Raw genomic sequence first — 24,196 nt, 5'->3', positions numbered from 1 at the left:
CTGTGTGCTATTTTGCAATCAAAACAGGGAAACAGAACATCTTAATTAAACATTTTATTTATACCAATACAAGCACCATGCTTAGCAAAAAAGATTTGGTTTAAAGTGAACATGCAATGTGAACTAGCAGAGACTAAACAGCATATGGAAGTTGTAACTGGTTACTGGTATGTTCATGGAACTGCTGAGTTCCAAGACTGGCCATGAATCCCTCCCACCTTTCTGCCACCTGCAGCACTGCTGCCAACCTGGACAGATCACAGTGCACGAGTCACATCAAGTCTGGGTCATGGAGCAAAAGCAAAGAGCCTGAATTTTCACGTCACATCACAGCTCCATTTCTTAGTTACCAGTTGCATGTATCAGAAAGTGTGACTTCAAAAGTTCTTTCAAGCACAGTGACGTGAGGAGTTGTCAGCATCCCTTGCTTTTGCATGTTTGACTCAGATCCCCTTTGCTTGCTTAACATTATTTCTGGAATATTTATTTAACAGTTAAAGATACAAAAATGGAATCTCGGTACAAATACATAAGATGCTCCTTTGGAGAAGTGGAAAGGTGTCAACATCATCATTATTGCCTCCTCTGAAAGCTCAAAACAGCATTCATGATTCTAGAAACACACTTGAACCATCAAATATCAGCATTTACAGTTAAAAAATATTTGAACATTATAAGTCCATTTTATGGGTTGCCATGCAAATTCATGCTTTAATTCAGTTTACCATCAATGAGCAGGATTACAAGAGCTGTATCCCAGCCATCTAGTCAATACTGAAAGCAAAACTGTGGCAGAAGTCTCTTTATGAAAGACTTTAAATTCTTGGCCAAAGGTTTTATGGCCAACTCACAAACTCCTGAAAAATAGGAGCTTACAATGGAAAATGCTGACTCTCAGACCTTTCAGCTACAAAGGCTCCCATAGGCTGCATTATTTAATTTATCTTGTTTGAACCATCTTTAGAGATCTGAAAATACAGGACAAGCACGTGGTGACAGGTAACAGCAAATCACAGTCAGAATATACTGGCCTTCTGAACACAGACACACCAACCTCCCTCTGATCTTAAAGGGGGAGGATTAAGGAATATACATAGATAAGGTGGGAAAAATAATGAAAACAAGCTTTTGTGCAGAACAGATTTGGATATAATCAATGTCTTTGTTTAACCAAGTATTAGCATTACCTATATCTCAAGGGCCTAGGACAGCACATGGCAGATAATTGTGCCAAAAGACTGCACTGGAAACAAGAAAAACAACAAACAAGCCTAGAATGGCAAACATCCTCTGTGTACTCTTTCTTCGAGCACCTGCAGCTGCTTCCTCATTGCCACAGCTCAAAGCAGGGAAGGAGCTACAGCTACGAAGCAAGGCTGTTACAAGACTAATACTGGCAGGCTGAGCAGCATCAATACCACCTTCCACAAGAACGTGGGCTTTAACCCTCTCAAAAGAACTAGTTTGCTTTCTGCAAGACTTGTAGGGTAGCATCTAAGGCAGAAATCCTTAAGTGGAAGAAGTAAGAACACTCAAAGTGAACAGTAAAGAACTCCAAATGAAGAGTTCCACTACACGGACATAATCTTAAGTAGCAGAGGCTGTTCAGCAGAAGGCGGAGTGATGCAGAGATGCAGAACCTGCTTCACTCATCTGACTGCAGCAGCTCCTTCCTTCTCCTCCAGAGAGTCTCCTTTTACAGTTATTTTTGTTGAGACCTTGTGCAAGCAGCTGTTGGATGTTGGCAGCCCAGCAGTATACAAAATACAGTAAGAAAAGCTATTAATCCAGTTTTCCCAATAAAAAAAATATCAAGTGGAATATTTCAAGTGGCAAATTTTCTTCAGCCACACTGCACATTAACAGGCCTTACCTCTAGCACAACATCAAGGAAACAAGACTTCTCCTGCCTCAATACCGATGCCATCACTGACATCATTCTTCTAAAGTTAAGTCTTACTTACACAACGTTTGTTAAAAAATAAAAGGTGGTAGTACTATAGAACAATCAAACAGTTTTATAGTCAACATCTTTTTTGTCCAGGGAAATGAAATTGGTTTTCCAGTTCACCAGAGAAATTGTATTTTCATTACAAGCATTTCCTTTCAGAACTGAAAGATCAATTTAATTGAATCATTCTAACACGTATTTTGAAGAGCTCCTCTCAAGTCAGATCCATATACAGAGAAATGAGCAGTAACATCAAACTAAGAAATCTATCAACACTGAGGACCTCTGCAAATCAATTCCTTGTGATCTTTAAGGAATTAGTGTTAAAACACTAACAACATATACCTACAAACAAAAAAAAAAAACAGACCTTCATTTGGCAAAGGTTTCACAGCATGAAATACTGGCCTCCAAATTTAACAACTCGTTCCTCCTCACCAAGCAGAGTTGTTAGGGCAGCTGTGTTTTAAGGTACGTTATCAACAGGAAGCTGCTCTGACATGCACTTAACTCAGCAGCACAACAAACACTCACGAGTAAGATAGTGAGATACTGTCACATGAGCACTCCTTCTGCCACTGCGTTGGCTGAACACGATGTCCCATAGCAGACAGCTATTCTACTCAATATAAAATGGCTCTGTAAAAAGGTCATTTATAAAAGTTACATACTATTTTCACATTAGAATCTTTACTGTTTCAAAGAGATGAACCGTAAGTAAATGAAAATCAAATCCCGTATGCAAAAGCTTTCATCTGGAATGTAATTCTGACTAACAAGCAGTTAAGAAAATTAGAGACTGTCATTAAAATACTGAAAAAGCTACGTGTGGCCAACTTGTATAACAAAAAAGATATAAATCAGTACCATGAAAAGCTTTAACCTCCTGGACTCCTAGGAATAGAGCAGATGACTGGAATTGCTAAGAAAAGGAGGTTAGCTTCTGTTTTATAGATGTCATCTGCAGCACTAGGCACTAGGAAGAATGTTACTTGGATTCTTTAACAAAGATTTTTACCAAATTTGTATTAAGTGGCAGTGTAAAATTCTCAAGTCATTTTAAAGCTAACAAATTAAAGGCACACAGTATTCACAGGTGTTCGTATAAGAGGAAAGGAGCAAAGAGGTAAACTTCTTAACAGTGTAGTAAGTTACAAATGCAAGACATCTGGTGTGAGAGGAACCAGAGTCATAATTCAGCCCTTAGTGATCTTCTAGTCCCTGTAAGACTGCATCAGCATGAGAATTGGACAGTCAAAGCTTTGCCCTGAAATTTAGTACGACTGCCTCAGTCAGCTGAGGAATTACTGGAATGACAAGAATTAGTTCCAAGAATTTGAGGAAGTTCACATGGACATAACACAGAGGGATAAATGGGTAGATCTGCTGTACAAGGATTCTGTCTGTTGAACACTAAATGCTCCTAGGGAATAGTTTTCAAAGTTGAGAGGACATCATAAATTCTGACAATAATGACAGTACACAGTTTTTGCATATAAATGGCTAGTATACGTTGTAAGGATGCATTTGTAGCTCAGAAAGTTAGCATCAGCTTCCAAATTAAGCCTGTATAGTTATAAATTCAGAACTGAACTATTTTAGTTGTAGAAATATTAGTCACAAGAGTGCAAAAGGATTCCCTGCAGAGGAGTATTCCCTTTTAACAGGTACACGTAAGGAAACATCTGCAAAGATTTGTTACTTCAAGGAGACAGACCTGCTATTCTTTGCACAAACTTTGCACAAGAGACATACTGCAGGAAACAGATGTAAATACAGTGCATTCTTAGCTGTAAGTATTCATGTCTGGTTCCAGTATGATCAGGATGGTACATAAATACTCATTACAGAGGTTTTCTTAATGGAAGAAGCCCAGTTTCTCACGCAGCCACTCTTCAGTTAGATCTTCTGTATTTCTTATTTCAAATACCTGAATAAAAATCACATAGCATAAACATTTGTGCTGTTGGTACTTGGAAGAGATAAGGATACAACACAAGCAATATCTTTCCACATCAGTTGTCTAAGCTGTAAAAAACCAGTAACCAAGAGTTCTCCTTTGCTTTCTTGAATGCATTGATTACTATTCTAAAGTAACATCAGTGGAAGACTAAGTGACAAGGGACATTAATAACTTGACAAGAATTCTCCAATTCCTATTTCTAGACTTCATTTTTGTTCTTAAAAAAAAGTATGTGACAATATTTACTACATTTTAAACTTGCTCTGTAATCACACCATCTCACACAGCACTCCTTAAATATCTCAGCAAGAGGACTATTTCAACAGTAGAAATGAATTTAACCTCTAGGCTGAATTAAGATCCAAGTTTAGGAAGCATGCTTGTAAGCCCCAGATACAGCTGTTCTAAAGGAAAATCATAGCATCTAATACATTTGCCCTTAAAGAAAGGGGCTCAGAATACCTCAGAAGGCTCACAAAGAAACCAACCTAAAGCTTTGTGCAAGTGTTCAGCTCTCAACGAAGCCTTGAAACAGCAAACAAGTCCAAAGTAGCCAATAAACTCTTCACATCCCATATGTGCAAGTGATTTAGAATTTGAGTTTTAATACCCTTCAGAGGGTAAGCTAATTCTGTACTGTCCTTCAGATGCCAACAAGCAGGTTATCTTTTCAGAAGATTCAAGCAAGTAAAATCCACAAGCCTTCAAGAACATTCTCCTAGGCAATGAACAAGGGGAGTATTTCACTGCAGTCTACTGTTCCTGTTCTGACAAGATGAAAATAACTGATTTAGTGCTGAAATAGCTTTATCTGTCAAACTGCATAGCTGCAGGAAGTATGCTAGGGCCAGCAGAGCAGGTGGGTTTTTGGAGGATGCACAAAGCAAGCTTCTCAGTAAACCCACTGTTTTAAAATGAGCTCCATATTAGTCCTTTCCTCAGCCATTTTAGCATTTTAATCCTCTTCATGAAACAATTCTGGTTGTTCATCTTTTCCCCCCCCTCATTTCCCATCTCACATGGTTTGGACTCTGAACACTGCCCCTCGTGTTCAGGCAGTGATACTACCAACTAATACTATTTTTTTTTTTCTTGTAAAAGATACAGGGTGAGGGGAACAAAAAATTTAGCATTCTAAATATGAAATAGCTTACCAGAAACCAAGCTAACATGGAAGCCAGTGAGAAAAATAAGAGGATTAAAGCTCACATGCAGAAGTCACAGCAGGAAGAAAAAGCATGAGCTAGAATGAATCAAGGCTCAGTGAGAGGCAAGAGGAAAGCACATCTGAAGAAGGAGGAAGCAACTTCAGCTGGAGACAGGTTACAATCAGCTTCAGAAGGAAGATAATCATGGACTTCCATGTCCACTCCTAGGTAGTCCCCATAGCAGAGGGGACTGAAACTAGATGAAAAGGCCCACAATGTTCAACCCAGGCCATTCTATGATTCCTTCTGGTCTCAGTACTGGAGAAGATGAACACAGGGAGATTTAGGATTGTTCAGCACTTTGCATGAATGTTCTGTGAGCATACAAACCCCCAAACCAGTCTATACCATACCAAAACTTCAGCCTGTACTTCTCTTCAATACACTATCAAAGAGAAGACATCCATCCTATTGAAGGGTATTTCAGTTACTTTTTTGAACATTGTTCTTCCTGACCTCTAAAAGAGAAGAAATGCCCCCACCTCAAAAAAAGGACTGCTGTCTTCAGTCTTCCTAAAACAATCTATACTGTAATTACAAAGTCTCATAACATCCTTTTCATGCTGGGTTCAAGCAAGACACTAAACAGCAAACCACATTTGATGCAGAAGCAGTTACTTCAATTAATTAATTATACCTTAGTGAGTTCAGCTGTCTGTACAAGCTTATTCTTGCTCCCAGCATACATCATCTGCTGCTCAGGCTTGCATCCTATAGTTGTGTGGAGAGAAAAAAAAAAGACAAAGGTGGTGCTTGGTTATTTCAGCTGCTACACCTCAAAATTGTTTGTTTTTTTAATTTAAATTGAAAGCTGAATTAGGCCACTTCTTAAATTCAGAAAAGTGATCAGTTTCGGTTTTTTTTCTACATACTTCAGTATAATGTTTATATTTTTCAGTATATCTTTGCTCATATTTGGCACTTGAAAAAGTTGGATCAATGATCTCAACGTGCACCTGTATTTCTACTCAGAAACATCTAATACTGCAGTATCTGAACTGGAATTGCAATTCAGAATAACACACCCACCAAAGCAGTAATTCCTGCCACTGCAGTAGTGTGCTGGTTACATTACATACAATTCTTTGCCATCCTGCTATTTCTGGATGATTTCCAAGTCTCTCCTTGTTCTACTCAAATCTTTACAGCATATGCATTTGAGCTAAGATCAAACTCAGATCAAACCAAGTCAGCTGAAATGTACTATTAGAATTATACAGTTCCCTGCACACTTTATGATGTGGGTTGCTGTGAAGCAAGCAGAGCAAGCTGTAAAAACTTGGGATGATCTTAGGTTACAGTTTTTTTTTTCCTCAAATATTTTCTGTTCACTCACATTTCTACCTGCCCAGATCTGAGTTATGGAACTTTATATTCTCCTTTTTAGCTACAGCTGTGACACTTCCACATCACAACACTGCTGAGAGGCAATTGTTGCTGCCCATTACATATAGGTCTGCAAGAAAATCCTCTTAGCTTCCATCCTTTCCCTTTTATGCAGTCCTGATCCTCTCACAGCCAGACAAGGCCTTCAGAGAAGGACAGGAACTGCCTCTTGCCCAGTGTCTAACATCCCAAAAGCAGGATGTACAGAGGTGGTTCCAGCCCTCTCCTCACTCATTTCCTGAAGCCACTCTGGTCATGCTTTGAGGAGTCCCCAAGATTTGATGAAAGGCTGACAAGGAAATGCATTATTGCTAAACCTACATGAACAGATGCAGAGCACTCCAGGCTCCTGTCATTCAAAGGAAAATGTTACAGAGCATGCCACTGAGATCACAGTGGGCCCAGTTAGAAAAACACAGCGTTTGGACAGCTATGCAGGAAACTAGTATTTCTCTTCAGCCTTCAGAAATGGAAAACAAAGCATGTTTGTACCCTACTACCTAAGTGTCTTAAATGTGAACCCCAAATGCAATGAAAACCTCTAGCAAGTAGGGAGATCTGGGCAGATGGAAGTGTTACCAACTGTCACGAGCAGATGGTGAGGACAGAGTTAATATACTAGAGGTTCCTCTCTTCCAAAAAAGGTCTCCAGGCAGTGCCACAGCTTTGTAGTGCCCTGATTCCAGCGCAGGCATAAATAAATTCATCCTTGCACATCAGAACCAAAATTTGAGCATTAAGCACTTATTTTATCCTCTATTGCAAAGAACATTCCCAAATTTACAGCACATGGTAGCTGCCATTCACAGGGTTTACTCACCAACGGGACTGGAGAAGATAAAGCACAATGGATAAGAAACTCTTCCATCTTCATGCTGATACTTGTAACTGTACACAATAAATGTTTTTTCTGAAGTTAAAGAAACTGAGAAACTAATTATTTTGTGAGGATAATCATCAATTATGAGAGCTTGATACAAGCACAAAGAAGTCATGCATTCTAGGAGATGACTCAAATTTGTAGTCTGTCTTTTACTTTCACTTCCATATTTGATTTTCAGAACTGACCCTGCCTGTTTTTACCAACCTCTACAGCAGCCAGAGGGTGAAGGTTGCCTCTTTACAGCTGTTTAACATCAGACAGCTAAAAACACCCCTTCCATTGCAAAGATTACTCCTCCACTTTTGTAAGAAGACATCTCACACCCATGGCTATCTTGTTGCTGGCCTGCTGAAAGCCACATCCCTTCAGCACAGACCGAGCACTTCATTGCTTCAGGTGCTCTCAGGAATTTGAACTCCTGCTTTATAGCCTCCTACTGCACTACAGTCATGGAAGTAAAGTTTCAGAATGGCACCTGAAACATTGCCAGCCAGCTCTGGAGAATACTGAAAACAGATATTTTCACTAGCTGTAGCTTAAATACCCCTCTTGTTTTGTTTAGTTAGAAAAAATTTACTTCCCTCTGCCAACTCACTTCCTTTCTTTTTTTCCCCTTCCCTCTTTCAGTACAGAGATTCTCCCCTACATCACAGGCCTAAAGTGCTCCCAGCAGCAGTAATTGCAGCAAAACAGCAAGGGGCAAAGCACTAAAACAGATCCTGTTACACGGGCAGCTTTCTGTATTTGCAAGTAGCAACATGCAAAACTGGTGCATTTTACTTGCTTTGTGAGTTAACAGCACTTCCCTAAATGTTACAGAGTGTAGCTTAAAAGGAAATAAAGCCTTGGGAAAGGCCTAACCGTATCAGTTGCTGTTTTAAATCTTTAAGAACTGGGACAATCATTCGGTGCACCATGAGAACTGATCCCTAAGATGCCTCACAAATCAAGTATTACTGAAGTCTCATTACAGGCAAGCATTAGCCTAAAAAGGTGAAGTTCAACTTTAAACATTTGAACAGCTTCCAAGAGTGACTAAGACAAATGCCAGCAGCACAAGAAGGATATCGAGGTTGTCTCTCAGGCAGCTCATCTTTTAGCTCATCTGGAGAAATACCCTGGTAACATTAAACACAAGCAGTATTTGAACAAATGAACTTGCACTTGAAGGTACACTATAAAGGCTAAAGCAGAATAGTGGGGTGGTAAAACACCTGCAAGTTAGATACACATCTTCAGTTTAACTGAATACTATCTCTAACACAAATTACTAGAACAGTTTAAGAAAGCTCATCAGCTAATAGAGTTCTGCAACTAAACATTAATGTGAATAATCATCCCTAGTATAGGCATAATGAGTTTTGAAAACATTCTGGCTCTAGTTGGATAAGCTGGCAGCTACAGTGCTTTTGTAACTCCAGCACTAAACAGAAGTAAACAAGCACATCCAAATAAGTATCTGTTAAAAACCAGCTACATAAAAGGTGCTCTTGAGAAATTGCTCCTTGAACAAGCAGAGTCCCCATTCCACTCAAACACCACGTTAGCTGATACATTCTAGGGTATAAGAGCTACAAGCAATGCTCAAATCCCTTGGAAGGATTTAGTCTTGCCCTGTGTACCATTAAGAAATACTACAAGGTGGCTTACTGTGACATCTATCAAATTTAGGATCTGCAAAGGACTAGCAATCCTAGCTTCTAACTAGGATGAAGCAGATGAGTTCAGAATCCATATGCAGATCTACATGGAAATGCTGCAGGAAACTCTTTGAGAAGCCAGCAGGTGCCAGAGATGACTTTTACATACAGAGTTGTATCATCACAGCTTTGAATTAACTTATCTTTTGTGCAATTAATTCGTTGCCTCAATTGCTTCTGCACAGTTCCACTATTAATAGCACTGTGCTTTACATGCAGAGTGTCCACGCATTCAAATAAGCTCATGACCCAAATTAGATTAAGAGTTTGATAACAATTTGAAACTAAGGCAGTACCTTAGAGACAACAATACATTGCAGGCTGAAGATACTCTTATTTACAATGCATTTAACAAACCTCATGCTCCTCATCCAGTACCACCAACTGCTTATCCTTGTCGATTTTCACTACAAATCAAAATAAAACACAGATCAGCTTTCAACTGATTTACACAACACACGCATAAAGCTTTTTAACAGCACCTCACAAGTACACTTCTCATCCCTCCATTCCTTCTTCAGACCCTGCCCCATGGTTTCACAAAATCCTTGAAGTCAGAAGTTACACAAAGGTTGTTCATAGCAAATGTCTTTTGCAGATTTCAAAAACAAGGGTCAAAATATCATGCTTAAAAACTATACAATTTACAAACTTGAAGTGACCGTGCCATGAATTGTTTTTGCTATCATTTTAAAACCAGTCATGAACTGTAAGCCACAACTAACCACAAAAAGATCTACCAAGGGCAGATGAAGTCAGGCCTCGTGTCATTAAAACTGTATTTCTCCACTATTAGCAGTAGAGAGGCAGAACAGGAGGTACTCTAGTTCATGGCAGATGCGGTCTCTTGGCTCACACCTACTTGTTACAGCAACAAAACTACATGAGTAGAAAGAAAGGATCCCACAGGACCATAGGATCTTCACCAGACACGTTTTAAACTTACTTATAATGGCAGCATTGTTGGTTTCTTTACGGAACCGGAATTTTCGCAGCTTCTCCACCAGGTCTTCAGCAACATCACAAACCACCAGAGATTCACTCTGTGGAGGGAATTGCAGAGGTGAAAGACAGCTGAGAGAAAACTTTTTAATATGAGAAATACCCCCATATCAGGGATGTGTGTCCTTAAACACTTCGGAAGTGGAACTGAAGTAATTTGTCAGAAATTTCAAAGCATACACATGAACTACGAAATAAGGGAGCCTACAAACTCTTTCAAAGGGTAGATAACAGCAGGACAAGGGGAAAAGGTTTTAAGTTGAGGGAGGGAAGATTGAGGTTGGGTGTCAGGGGAAAATGTTTGTTATGAGAGTGGTGAGGTGCTGGAACAGCTGCCCAGAGAGGCTGTGGATGCCCCGTCCATCCCTGGAGGTGTTCAAGGCCAGGTTGATGGGGCCCTGGGCAGCCTGGGCTGCTCTGAAATGTGGAGGTTGGTGGCCCTGCCTGTAGTGGGGGGTTGGAGCTTCGTGATCCTTGACGTCCCTTCCAACCCAAGCCATTCTGTGATTCTGTGAAAGCAGGTTTTAAGAATAAAAACATACCCGTCTGTTCTTCCATCCCCCCTCAAAGCCAACATTTAACTATAAACACATTATATTACACCCTTGAAGCAAGACTATTCTCCTTCGTTGCTATCAAGGATTTCTTTTCCCACAACGCAGCCCTTAAAAGGAAAGAGGCGTTCCTTCGAGACCTGACAAGCCAACTCTATGGAACTAACACACAGCAGCACGAACGAAATAACCGAAGCATTTAAAGAAACGAGAGCAACATTTGCGAAGCCTGAGCTTTCCGAAGCAGCACCCAGCTGCCCTATGAGTCACCACCCTGACGATGGGGAAGGAAGCAGTGGTGTCACCAGCAGGTTGCCTGCCCTGACACACGCAATCTTCGCACCGTTTCCTGAGCCTCCCCGGCACACCTCGCACCAGCCACCAGCTCGTCCGTTACCCGACGATTCCTAAGGCTTTCCTGCCTCAACGGCTGCGTTTCCAAGCTTCGTAATAAATAAATAAATAATAATTAAAAAAATAAACCGCAGGCTCTGCTGTCACAGGGCTCCTCCAGCCGCAAGCACTGCCTGCGCACCGCCCTCCCCAGCGCTTATTTCTCCTCAGCTTCAAAGCTCCCCCTCAGCTCCCCCCGCCCCACAGCCGCCACGAGCCCCGCTCCCTCCTCAGCAGCCGCACCTCAGAGCCGAAGCCGCGCTCTGCACCCAGCGCCCTTCTCAGAAAGGAGTGTTTCCCCCACTCCCGACTGGGGCTGAGCCCAAAGCCGCTGGGACGAGATGTGCTTACACAAACCCCGCTCCCCCACAGAGCTCCGTCTCGCCCATCCCCCCTCAGGAGGCGCGAGCTCCTCTCACCATCTTGAGCGCGCGCGCGCCAACACCACAACCGTCCGCGCCGCCGCCCCACCGCCTCCTCACTGAGCCGCCCTCCCCGCTGCGCCTGCGCCAAGAAGACCCCGCCTCCCCCCCGCCCCGCTCCTCTCTTTTAGCCAATCAGCGTCGCCGCCGCGTCTGGGCGGGAACCGGCAGCCGCCTACGGGAAGCGGGGAGGTTCAAGGCCTGCGGGGAGAGAGAAGGAAAGGGAAAGGGTAAAGGCGCGTGCCGTGAGGCCACGTGACTCCTCCTCCTCGCGCCGCACCCCGTTGCCATGACGCCGAGGCCCCGCCCCCCGCGCGGTGTCATGACAACGAGGCGTTCCCTCAAGACAGGGCGCCAAGCTGAGGGCAACGGCTTCACTCTACTGCCGCGCATGCGCCCGGCTTTTGCGCATGCGCCCTGCGCAGCAGCTGGCCGGCAGCCTGTGCGGTGGGGCGGGCGGCTGGGCTCGGCTGTCTGCCGGCCGGCCCTATGGCCACTGTGTTTCTCGTCACGCTCTACGAGTATTCGCCGCTTTTCTACATCACGGTGGTGTTCGTTTGTTTCCTCGTCACCAGCGGCTTGGTGCTGGGCTGGTGAGTGCGGCGGGGGGCTGGTGCTGCCTGTGAGGCCGGTGTGGGGCGGTGAGTCTGGGCTGAGGTAATGGGGGGGGGGGGGAGTGGGGGCTGCTGCGATGTGGGAACGGAGCTGTGGGGTGAGGGCTGGGGGTGGGGGGAGAAGTGAGGCTGTGTGGGATGTGGGTGGGTTTGGGAATGAGGAGGGCTGGAGCCTGGAGTGGAGAAGGGCTGCTCTGTCTGGGGGAAAGAATCAAAGAATGGCCTGGGTTGCAAAGGCCCACAGTGCTCATCCAGTCCCAACCCCCTGCTATGTGCAGGGTCACCAACCAGCAGCCCAGGCTGCCCAGAGCCACATCCAGCCTGGCCTTGAATGCCTGCAGGGATGGGGCATCCACAGCCTCCTTGGGCAACCTGTTCCAGTGCCTCACCACCCTCTGGCTGAAAAACTTCCTCCTAATATCCAATCTAAACCTCCCCTGTCTCACTTTAAAACCATTCCCCCTTGTCCTATCTTTGTCTATTTTTTCTATTTTCCTATTTTTGTCTGCATTCCCTGTGCTGATGCTGCAGCTGGTCTCCTTTCTGCAGTTTAATCCCAAGATCTTAAAGCTTAAGGCTCCATGAGTTTGTCTGCATGGGCTGCAGAGACAGATGTGGAGAGTGAGCCAGCCACCCCAGCAGCCTGCTCCTTGTGTGTGAGTGCTGCTGGGAGACCTGCTGAGCCAGGGCCACTGCGGAGCAGCACTTACATCTTATGAACAAGCAGGGGGTTGAATTTCTAGAGCTGGTAGAGCCTTGAGTTCTCAGCATGCCTGCACAGTATCAGACAGTTGTATAGGCAGCTCCCATGCTTTAGCAGCTGCCCTTGTTGTCTTTTGTCCAGCTTCTGATGTGACCAGCAGGCGATGTTCTCATATAGTGAATCCTCAATCTGTCGGAATCACAGATTGGCTCAGGTTGAAAGGGACCTCATGGATGAAGAAGCTCCAAACCCCACCACAGGCAGGGCCACCAACCTCCACATTTCAGAGCAGCCCAGGCTGCCCAGGGCCCCATCCAACCTGGCCTTGAACACCTCCAGGGATGGAGGGGGCATCCACAGCCTCTCTGGGCAGCTGTTCCAGCACCTCACCACTCCCATAGTAAAGAACTTAAATACAGATGCATGCCAAGCTGAGAACTTCGACTGGCAATCAGAATGTGAATACATGACATTTGTGTGGTTTCTGGAGGAAACTGCATTTCATCCTCTTGGCTCAGCATTAATATCTGTAGTGCTGTGCTTCAGTGTATTCCTTTCTTTGTGTCATTAAAATACAGACATTTTAGCTGTAGCTCTTTGTTCTTTTGGCAGCTTATAAATGCTCTGCCTGACTTTTCCTTTAGTGCAAAGTCTTGCTCTTGTTTACATCACTTCATTAGCTGTTACTGCCTCAGAGATATGCTGTCGATTGCTTTCAGTCTGAATTAAGTTATCTTTTGATCTTTCAGATATATTTTGTGGAAAGATTTTATTCTTGTTTTGCATTGCCTCCCCTAGTGCTAGGTGGAAGTGAAGGCAAGGCTGGTCCTGCTGGATGAAGCTCCACATCGTTACTTACTTCAGGAGAGGTGGTAGAAATCTTTTTTCACAATTCTCTCTGTCCCATTGCACACTGACAGTGCTATATTACCATTTACTAAATTACCCTTTTTCACTTCATCTGTCAATCGAGATCCTAAATCATGTTACAAATAAATCTCTTGTATATAAATGCAAAAAACAGTGTTTCTTTACCAAATTACTCATTATTTTAGTTATTCTTTTCCCCAGGTCATATTTTTTGTGACATGCTTTTGCATAGATAATTTAGAGAGCAGGGAAGTGTATTTCTGATGGACTACATCTTCTGAAAACCTTGTATTCTATAGATGTGGGTTATTTGATAACTCTGTACCTTTTTCACATCACAATGATAGACCTGGCTTCTCTAACTGTTAAACTCAATCTATGTTGAACTCATCTATTAACTGAACATATGTGAGCTTAACTTCCACTTCTAGATTGGCTTGCATCTGGTGAAGGTGAAAATCTCTTTAAAAAAAATATCAGTCTTAATAAGAGCATGTCTATCACTGAAGAATCCAAGAACCTCCAAGCAACTCCAGTGTGTCTGCAGCTATAGCTCTGCCAAAGTACTTTTTGAACCTCCTAATTCATGATAGGATACTATAGGTTCATATGATATCATCTGAATACGTGCTATCTGGTGGATTGCCATAATGACATTTTGTTTACCCCCATCATTTTCAGCATTGCAGAATCACAGAATGGCCAGCATTGGAAGGGACCTCAAGGATCACGAAGCTCCAACCCCCCACCACAGGCAGGGCCACCAACCTCCACATTTCAGAGCAGCCCAGGCTGCCCAGGGCCCCATCCAACCTGGCCTTGAACACCTCCAGGGATGGAGGGGGCACCCACAGCCTCTCTGGGCAGCTGTTCCAGCACCTCACCACTCTCATAGCAAAGAACTCCCCCCTGACATCCATCCTCAATCTTCCCTCCCTCAACTTAAAACCTTTTCCCCTTGTCCTGCAGTTATCTGCCCTTTCAAAGAGTTGATTCCCCTCCAGTTTATAGGTTCCCTGTAGGTACTGAAAGGCTGCAGTGAGGTCACCCTGCAGCCTTCTTTTCTGCAGGATCAATCAATCATTCAGGATCAATCAATCATCAGCCTGTTTTATAAACATACATGTGATGGTGGCAGCTAGCCTGAAAAGGACCAACTGTTTAGGAATACTAATGCTTTAATTTGCAAAACCATGCCTTGATTTGAAGAGCATCATTTTTTTACAGGAAGCCCTGGACAGTGGCCCTACTTAGAGAATAGATTACTGAAAAGGAAGCTTGCTGGAAGAGCCAGCCCATTAGATGGGCACAGAGACAAAAGTGGAGTTTAAGTTGGCTGCATATGGCCCTGTGAGTTGCCTCCTAACTGGAGATGAATGTTTGTAGCAGGGGGAGTTGTGAGCTCAGCATCTCCTCCATGTCCACACCACCCACTGAAGAAATCAACTTGAACAAAACCATTGGAACTACCTGCCTTTTCTAAACTAGTATGGTTCTAAAGAAATTAATTGTCCCATATACCAGCTGTCAACCTGGGCTGGTGGAAAGTTAAATCATAAAAGCTTTTTTCATCCTCTGTATGCTGAATGCTGCCTTAAAATTGACAGAAGTGCTGTATCTTACTGTTGAGCAGAGAGGGCCTTTTGCCTTCAGCTGCTGCTAAAACCATACTGGAGCCTTTTTTTTCTTTTTTTTTCTAATTTTTTCATGGTGATTATCCTGTTGCTTTCAACCAGAGGATTTGAAAGTTTCTAAAGAACAGGGTTCTTACTTTGGAATCAGCCAGATGGTATAAAACAGGAGGCATCTTTATGTGTGGCTGGAGGGATTAGCTTCACTGAGTCTTAGATGCTGAATAAGTGAAGCAGCTGCTGCACCTGGTTTCTTTATGAGTAAGATGTTAAGCTGGCATAATTCATTAGAGCCCCTGCAAAGTAGGCATGGCTGTGTTTAGTTGCACTGGGTAAGAGATTTGATGTTCCACATGCACAAACTAAGTATGGCTGAGCACCCTATGTTATATCAGCAAAGAAATGTCAATGCTTCCATCAGTCTGGCAAACCAAAGGAATTTATCAAAGATGGACTAATAAACAGACTCTTTTTCACCACTTTTTTGTTTTTGGATACAGCTGTGATACTGAGGAAGGCAAGGCATGAAATGCTAAAGGCAGATACACATTGGACTGCCAGGAGCTGCCAGGAACAGGTTGTTGCTATCGAGTGTGGCTTTGTGAATTTAGTTTCCTCAACTTGAAAATCATTTTTGACTGATGTTTTTCCATTAGTCTCACACAGGGTACCTCCAACATGAATTAACAGGCACTGTGCAGGAGCTCCGTGTCAATAAAAGCTCTGTTTTCTCTCTTTTTGGATTCCTGCATGTCAAATAAAGATTTTGAAGCCAGGAAAAAAGGAGCAGTAAAGGCACAAAATTGTCTGTGTGGCTCAGAGCTGTATTGTACATGCAGTGATTTTCAGATGGATTGTGCTGAAGTTGGTAGTGCCTTTTTCAGCTACAGTTACTGATACAAGATCCATCTTGCTGTAACAGCTGCTGTTCTGGTGTACAACATGGAAATGGTTGATGCAGGAAGATTTGATACTTTTTGCAGTTCAGAGCTTTCCAGCCAATGACTTCATAAAGCAAAATTTGAGCCCATTGAACAGACAGCAATGGCAGCAGAAGCACTACATGGTGACAATGCAGCCTGAGCTAATTAATAACTGTGTTCTCAAATAGATTAGCAAACGACCCCCCACAGCCTCTCCCTGTTACCTTAGTAATGAGGCAATGCTGGATTAATGCAGGTACAAAAATCCCATCAGTCTCTGAAGCAGTTTTCTGATTGTGTATCTAGGGTGGCTTCTCTAAGTATCCTTTGCTTACTGACAGTTACTGCTGTCACCTTAACACTGAATTATTTTTAACCAAAAGAAAAAGGAAGTGTTCTGTGGAGCTTGTTTTGTAGATCCTGATCTTCTGTGGCAGTTCCTAAAGAGCCTTGGGCAATGTGAAAACCTCAGGGTTTTTAAGATGATGTCAGAAACCATCCTGAAGTATTTCTTGTCATTTTCTTTGATTTTTATTTTCATTTATGGAATGTTTAAGTAGATGAAGTAAAGGTTCAGAAGTCGTCCTTTTAGAGTCAAGCTATAGCTTGGGCTTGCGTGCTAGTTTCACCTTTGGAGAGGTCTTAGAGTTGCACTTATGATTCAGTCTTGGCTGTTTCACATTTAGTTTCTAGCTCAATGCAGAAGTTGTAAGACCTCTGATTTAGATGTGGCATTTTGTTGTGATCAAGGATAAAATGCAAAATCAGGATCTTGATCTCTAAAGCCATCTCACTGGCTGCAGTTACAGCTATGCTTACCACAGCGCTGAATGATTCATTCTCAGGTCTTCCTGCAGAGCACTCAGTCCCTTAAATCTGTTCCATCTCAGTAAGCAATGGCTTTTTTGTCCTGTGATTGGATGTACAGAATATCAATGGTAAGAAAGCTTTGGTTAACCGTTTACCACTAGGGGGCATTGATCATCCTCACTAATTTCACTCTCTCTGGAAATACTGTTCAAAGTATTCTCCCTCTGTTTGTTTGTTTGTTTTTAAACACTGAAGACCCCTATTTTCTGCCACAAAAGGCTGGAGCTGAATTGGCAGGCTGTGTTATTTATGCACAGAATCATAGAATGGCCTGGGTTGCAAAGGACCAAAATGATCATCTAATTTCAATCCCCTGCTATGTGCAGGGTCACCAACCAGCAGCCCAGGCTGCCCAGAGCCACATCCAGCCTGGCCTTGAATGCCTGCAGGGATGGGGCATCCACAGCCTCCTTGGGCAACCTGTTCCAGTGCCTCACCACCCTCTGGCTGAAAAACTTCCTCCTAATATCCAACCTAAACCTCCCCTGTCTCAATTTAAAACCATTCCCCCTTGTCCTATCACCATCCACCCTTACAAACAGCCGTTCCCCCTCCTGTTTATAAGCTCTCTTATATACATCCTAACAAATATTGTGCATGGCCACACGGATCTGTTTGTTGTGCTGCATGTTATTTAGAGCTGGACAGAAACTCAAACGTACCATAACAGTGCATAACCTGCTCATTCTTCTTATTCTGTGTGTCTCAGGTTCGGTTTGGGTGTTCCTGTTATTCTCAGAAACTCAGAAGAAACAGAATCCAGCACGAGAGTACTGAAAAAGCGAATGAGACAAGTGAAGAATCCTTTTGGTTTAGAAATCTCTCATCCTGACACAGCTTCAGTAACAAGTCAGTAGATTTCTAATGTGCTTAATTTTTGTTAGTTTGTGTTCCTAAATACAGTACTGTCTATTTCTTGCTCTCACCATTTATCAATACTTTCTCAGAAATACACTTCTATCATTACAGAAGGAATAATCATTTGTTCACCCTTCATAAATAGGCTATAAACAGGCTCTGGGCAACCTGGTCTGGTGTTTGGTGACCCTGCACATAATAGGAGATTGAAATTAGATGATCATTTTGGTCCTTTTCAACCCAGACCATTCTATGATTCTTGACTCTGTGTTTAAAACAGAATATTTGGATATTTAAGAACTGTTTAATTCTTATTAATGAACCACTTCCTGCTCTAACAGGTATTTAAGTATTTAAAAACTTGCAGATTACCAATTACTGTCAGTGTTTTTTGTAAAATTTAATTAGAATTCAGTATAGAATCAGAATATGCACTATCTGATTCAAAATCAAATTTCTTCTCCACTGATGTTTGGAACTGCACTACATTATAAAGAAAATATGTATGTATAATTCAGTGGAAACTGAAGTGAAGTATCTGTGTGGATCAAGTAGTCCCTAAAATCCTTGAGATCACCCACACAGGAAGTAAAATTCATGTACTTCTGCATGGTTGGGAGTATGAAACAAGGCCGAGTGTTTTCCACACAAACAGATGTGAAGTCTTCCAATGGATGAGAAAAGGGCTGCAGCAGCACATTTTTTGTCTTCATTTCTTTAAAAAACTAAAAAAGAAAACAGAAACACAACAGACAAGAAAAAAGCACACTCAGAACAAACCCCTGCAGTTAGTCATCAAGTCACATGAATTTTCCAGCAGGTTTGAGCACTTGAATTTGGTGGGACTTCTCAAGAGTTGTGTTCCTGTTTGTGCTGTTAGCATTGTAGAGGTTGCTATGCTGGATGCTTGGTTTTTACAAAGAGAATGCAGCACACATCCTCCTTTTAGCATTCTTCTTCATGCCTAAGAGGGCCTTATCCTTGTAGGCCACAGTGGGTGTTTTAAGCCAGTGATTCAATTACTAACATTGTCTAAAGATGGAACGGACTTTGTTCTAGAGATTATACTCTTGAGCCTTCCAGTGTGCTTGTAAAATCTTAGAAGTTAAAATTTACCCTTTGTAGTGCACGTGCTGCTTCTGTGAGCCCAGGCAGTGTTTGTATCTCCTCACACCCACTGCCTTCTCATCGTTGTCTTCCAGAAGCACCAATCCTAGTTTGAATTTTTAAAGATTAGATTAAAATGTTAAAGATCTGGGATGCTGATTTTTTTCTGCCTGTTTCCTTTTAAAACCCTGCACTTAGCAGTTCCAGAATTCCTGCACATTGGTGGGTTAATGGAATTAATGAAGTCCTTATCTTCTTTCTAAAAGAGGGTGTAATGCTGACACCTGACTGTCTGGAAGACTGCGTTCTTACGTGCTACTGGGGCTGCAATGTTCAAAAGCTCCATGAGGCATTGCAAAAACATGTCTACTGCTTCAGAATAAATACTCCTCAGGCGTTAGAGGATGCTCTGTACGACGAATATCTCTATCGACAGCAATACTTGTATCCTTTCTTTAAATTGTTTTGACAAAATATGCTAATTTGCTGGCACAGGGAGAGCTGTGAACATGAGGCAGCTCTTGGTACAATGTAATTAGGAATAAATATGATGACAAATATGATGACAAATATTCTTTATGCAAACGTCACGTCTGCTATCACTGTGACACTGATTGTTTTCCTTGACACAAATAAAGCATCAAAAAAAATGACAAGGAAGAAAAATATTGTCAGCTACCAGAAGATGCTCAAGTTGTCGATTTTGGCCCAGTGCCTCGACTTTGCTATCCATTGATAGCACTGCTGACATTAGCTGATGAAGAAGACAGGGAAATATATGATATTGTAAGTAATACAGGAATATATTTCAGGGATATTTATCTGTGGTGGAGCTCCTGTTGCTGATATGGTGTTTCAGATTCTGTTGGCAAAGAAAGACCTTCTTTTTTAGATCTGGCAGAGATATTTGTGCTGATTGCTGACTTGAAAGCTAAGAACATGGGCTAACTTTCATCCTGAATACATCTGTGGCCAGATCATGCCTGTGTGGTTTTGTGCTGGAGTTTTCCTCTAATTTTCCACACCAGATTCATGTGACAGTAGAAAAAGGTTACAGAAATGATTTGAAGAACAACAAAACTGAAGCTGTAGAAGACTCAGTGTATTAAACAGAAGATTTAGAAGTAACTTGGTTGTGGGGTACAACTAAAAAGATAGAAAACACTCAGAAGGAAGATTTATGATCAAACAGCACAAAGTTAATACTAGGTTCTAGTATCACTGTATAGATTTCTGTACTATAAAGTAGCATAATAGAGGAAACAACACCTTAAAGAGCTGAGACATTTCCATTTGGAATGGGTCCTGCTCATTATTCAGAAAGTTGCCTCAGTGTCTGAACAAGCAGTGAGCTAAGGACATGCATTGCCACTGAAACAGCTTTTGGGGTGTGATGATGTAATACAAACACACTGAGAACTGCTAGCTTTTAGAACCTCATCAAAGCACGAGAGCTGTAATTCTCATGGAGAATTGATGACTTTCAGGTTCCAAAACTAAGCTAGCACGAAGCTTTGTGAATTTTCTTGAGGCACTGTGATTAGAGAAAAAAACCCTTATTGCAAAAAGGATAGTAAATTCAGTTAGTATAAATACACATGCACAGGTATGTATATATTTAAGTTCTGTATGTAATTAGCCGTGTAGTGGATTTTGAAGTGGGAGGCTGAGGCACATGCATGAGTGTGTAAGCCCTACCTCGGTTGCATAAGCACTGAGCTTCAGGGGGAGGGCATGTGCTTGGGTGCCTTTTTGGTATGGGGCCCAATTCCAGCAGCTGAGAGCAGGCAGAGCAACTCTCTGCTTTAAGCTGGTTACAGGAGGGTGCAATGGATGACCAGGGCAGAAAGCTGACTCCACAAAGAGCTATCTTGTGCCACTTCCCATTTTTACCTTGGCCAGCAGTTTGTTTTCCTCTGTGTTTGAAGTCAGTATTGATGAAGATCTGATTGTCTAAGGAAATGAACAGGTCAGAAGTTACAACAGCATATGTAATCTTCAAAGCTTGAGGTTCCTTCCAACCCAAGCCATTCTGTGACATACCATTTTATATGAATCATATAATGAAAAGAAAAGATATTAAACATACTTTTTCATTTGGTAGATTTCAATGCTGGCTGTAATTCACGTTCCTGATGAGAGCTACAGACTTTCCTGCAGAATATTATATCAGTATCTACTTCTAGCTCAAGGCCAATACCATGATCTGAAGGTAAGCCATGTACTGACACTTGTGCTAAGCTTAGTTTGTGTGCACTTTCAGGACCTTAAGTTAGTACATGACTTTTTATCAAATTCTTTGCAGCAATAGTTAGAATTATTTTACTAGTTGAGAAGTTCCAGCCAAAGTTACTGTGAAGGAATATCTGAAAATATCCAAGATTTACTAGAGAAGGTGTTTCTAGTCTTGGAGGCCTAGGTCCTGTCCACCTGTTAAAGCACTAGTAATAAATTAATAGCTATTGAATGTTGCTTCCCTACAAAACAATTATTTCCTTGCTAGTCTTTCAAAGCAGCACTTTCTCCTCTTTTGCTATACAATTGGAAAAGCCTTAGAAGACTTCTTAATTTTTTTTTACCACAATGTGTGCACAAAGATTAGTGCAGGCTGTTATCAAATGAACCTATGCTCTCTTCATTCCTTTTCAGTTTCCTTTGTCTATGTGTGTTTGGGACTGTCTGTGTCCCGTGTCTGTTGATGATGTAATTCTATGCCACCTTATTATCATGATAATAACAGTAATGTATAATATCAACTAGCTAGAAATTGTGCCAAATCAATTCAATTGACTCACTTAGCATTCATCTGGAAATAAATTTTTCCCAAGAGATGTTTGTCTTGGCCATCTTTTACTGACGTAGTTGATCCAGGTAAACTTCCAAGTTGACCCCATTTGAGGTTTATTTTTCTGTTACTGTTGTAAAAAATACAGCTTAAACTAAACAGAAACAACTGTGCAGCTGCACTTTGTAATACAGTTGAGTAGTGTGTTCCCTATGGGCACCTTTGTCTGCATGGTAGTTCACTGACTTTATTAACAGATCATGCCCAGAAGAATTTGTTCGTTCCATAAAACACCCTAAAAAGGAATAAAGGATTTCAATGTGAGAAAGAGCAGAGTGGGTAAAGCAAGGTACTTCTGAAGGTTTGCTGGGATATATGTTTGGAGGGAGTGGGTGGAAGCATCCCTCTAGGCACAGATAATGATAAGCCAGAAACAGAAACTTGAGCTGCTCACAACTAGTGCGGTTCAGTTAAAGTTCATGATGCACACTGATTTGATTAAGGTAAGATTTGACATCTTATCTTTACTATTTTGCCAGTGTTTTGTATTTCAGAAGCATAGAATTATATGTATCATTGAAGGCCAGGAAACTGTCCTGACTCATGCAAGAAATGGCCTTATTTGACCCAGTGGGACCGAGCAAATCTGTTATGGTAGAAATTTACATGGAACGTGTGTGTCCAGGTATTGGGGGTAGTTTGTTGACTTGTGCTAAATGTTTGTGTATATGTGTATTTTAGCAGCTCTTCATGTCTGCAAATAGCCCTACGCCACCTTCATGTGGTACCTCTCCAGATGAGAGAAGCACAGACAGAAGCTTGCTGGAAAAGGCTGGACTGGCTGAAGATGAACCAGAATTGCATGAAGAAAACAGTAAAGACTGCGTTGTGTGCCAGAATGGCACAGTGAACTGGGTACTCCTACCCTGCAGGCACACGTGCTTGTGCGATGGCTGCATTAAGTATTTTCAGCAGTGTCCAATGTGTAGGCAGTTTGTTCAAGAGTCTTTCCCACTCTGCAGTAAAAAGGAGCAAGATGAAGATGAATCAACTCAGATCTTGCAAGATGTTCATCCTGGAAGAGTTTTTTAACGGAGACAAAAATAAAAGAATTGGGTTGTATGCACCAAGGTTAAATGTAGAGAACAGACTGTTTATGGGAGGATATCTAGCATTAACTTGTACAGTTTTGCTTTTCATTGCTAGGCAATTTTCAGCTTCCTTATGTGTCTTCACTCCATATGCTCACGGGAACATTACATTTCTCTGTGCAACGTGGACAGAAGAAGTGCGTAGGATCTACTTGAAGGATGGGATTATTTTTATAGCTTCTTACTAATTTTTCTTGGAGTACTACTGCAGGCTATTTTGATTACTAAATTTAGCTTTATCTACTTGCAAACAAAACTTGCACACAGCTTATTCTATATTTATTATATTTAAAATATTAGAGCTATGTATCATCTTAATTCCTTATAATTTAGAAACCTGGCACTTTACAGAGCGTGACAAATGAAGGAAAGGGTGCATTCTTTGTAGTCAAACCCATGCATATTTATTCTGTAGACAAAGGCTGTACTGTGACAGGAACTAGAAGGAGAAGTTGTTCTGGACACTGTTTGAGGCTATTTTGAAATGATGTGCATGTGAAGGGCCTGAGCCAAAGCCCAGTAGAATGAGAGGAAAGGGTTCTGTTGCTATTTGTTGCCTTGAACTAAACCTTGCTGACACTTTCAAGCCTGAGCTGCTACTACTATGTCATCTTGCAACAGATTTTCAATCTTCTTGCAATGGCTGCAAGAACTTGTTCTCCATACAAATGCTAGTTAATTACTCCGTGGAGTTACTTGAGCAGTTCTGCTGTGCTATTCTTATACGAGTTGCCTGCTTGGGGAATTTCTAATTCTGTTTACTTGCATTGTCAGATTGGATGAAAAGTTGACCATTACTTTTCCTTTTATCAGTAGTCTCAGGACATTTGCTAACTCTAATAAAGAAAGAAGCTAAAGAGTTGTTGAAAACTTTTTTTTTCTTCTCTCAGTAGCATTGTCAAAAGCAGTAAAAATGCTGATGAGAATTGTTTTGCTTGAGAGCCAAAGACAGGCTGGGTTTCAAATCTGCTGATATAAGACACAAATTCAGACACTTGCTAGAACCTGTAAAAACAGGGAGTGTCTGCTCTCTGTCATTCATCGTGTTCCTTTGTCCCTTTGCCCCATATCCATTTTCAGGACACATGCTCAGTCCTAGGGAGAAAAAGCCGTGCTCCAAGAATTTCAGCTGCACTCTCCTGTGGCTCCTGTATCAGTGCTGCCCTGGTGCTGATTTCTGTGTCACACACCTCCAAAACAGGGAAGGCAGCTTCTCCTACTT

The 24,196-nt window shown here is 42.0% G+C and overlaps 2 protein-coding genes across 3 annotated transcripts; one reads left to right on the top strand and one right to left on the bottom strand.

Moving 5' to 3' along the window:
* Window positions 1-39: 39 nt before the first annotated feature.
* On the bottom strand, window positions 40-11,753 carry GMFB (glia maturation factor beta). The gene is made up of 8 exons (XM_090142060.1): window positions 11,743-11,753; window positions 11,284-11,371; window positions 10,038-10,134; window positions 9,449-9,498; window positions 8,460-8,509; window positions 7,329-7,411; window positions 5,760-5,833; window positions 40-3,881 (listed from the first exon to the last, which is right to left on the bottom strand). Exons 1-8 carry the CDS (start codon window positions 11,751-11,753, stop codon window positions 3,810-3,812), a joined length of 525 nt encoding a protein of 174 aa, XP_089998186.1. The 3' UTR covers window positions 40-3,809.
* On the top strand, window positions 11,719-23,833 carry CGRRF1 (cell growth regulator with ring finger domain 1). 2 transcript variants are annotated; one of them, XM_031605436.2, is made up of 7 exons: window positions 11,719-12,055; window positions 17,049-17,141; window positions 17,783-17,922; window positions 19,305-19,482; window positions 19,677-19,824; window positions 21,143-21,250; window positions 22,565-23,833. In XM_031605436.2, the coding sequence occupies exons 1-7, from the start codon at window positions 11,952-11,954 to the stop codon at window positions 22,913-22,915; spliced, it is 1,122 nt and encodes a 373-aa protein (XP_031461296.2). In that variant the 5' UTR covers window positions 11,719-11,951; the 3' UTR covers window positions 22,916-23,833. The 2 variants fall into 2 exon arrangements, with proteins under 2 accessions (XP_031461296.2, XP_031461297.2); XM_031605437.2 differs by lacking the exon at window positions 17,049-17,141 and having other exon boundaries at window positions 11,727-12,055.
* Window positions 23,834-24,196: the final 363 nt, after the last annotated feature.

This window comes from Phasianus colchicus, chromosome 5, assembly GCF_987193195.1.
Source record: "Phasianus colchicus chromosome 5, bPhaCol1.hap1.1, whole genome shotgun sequence".
In the NCBI taxonomy this organism is placed as follows: Eukaryota; Metazoa; Chordata; class Aves; order Galliformes; family Phasianidae; genus Phasianus; species Phasianus colchicus.
Note: the sequence above shows the minus strand (reverse complement) of the source record. Positions and strands in the feature narration are given on the sequence as shown.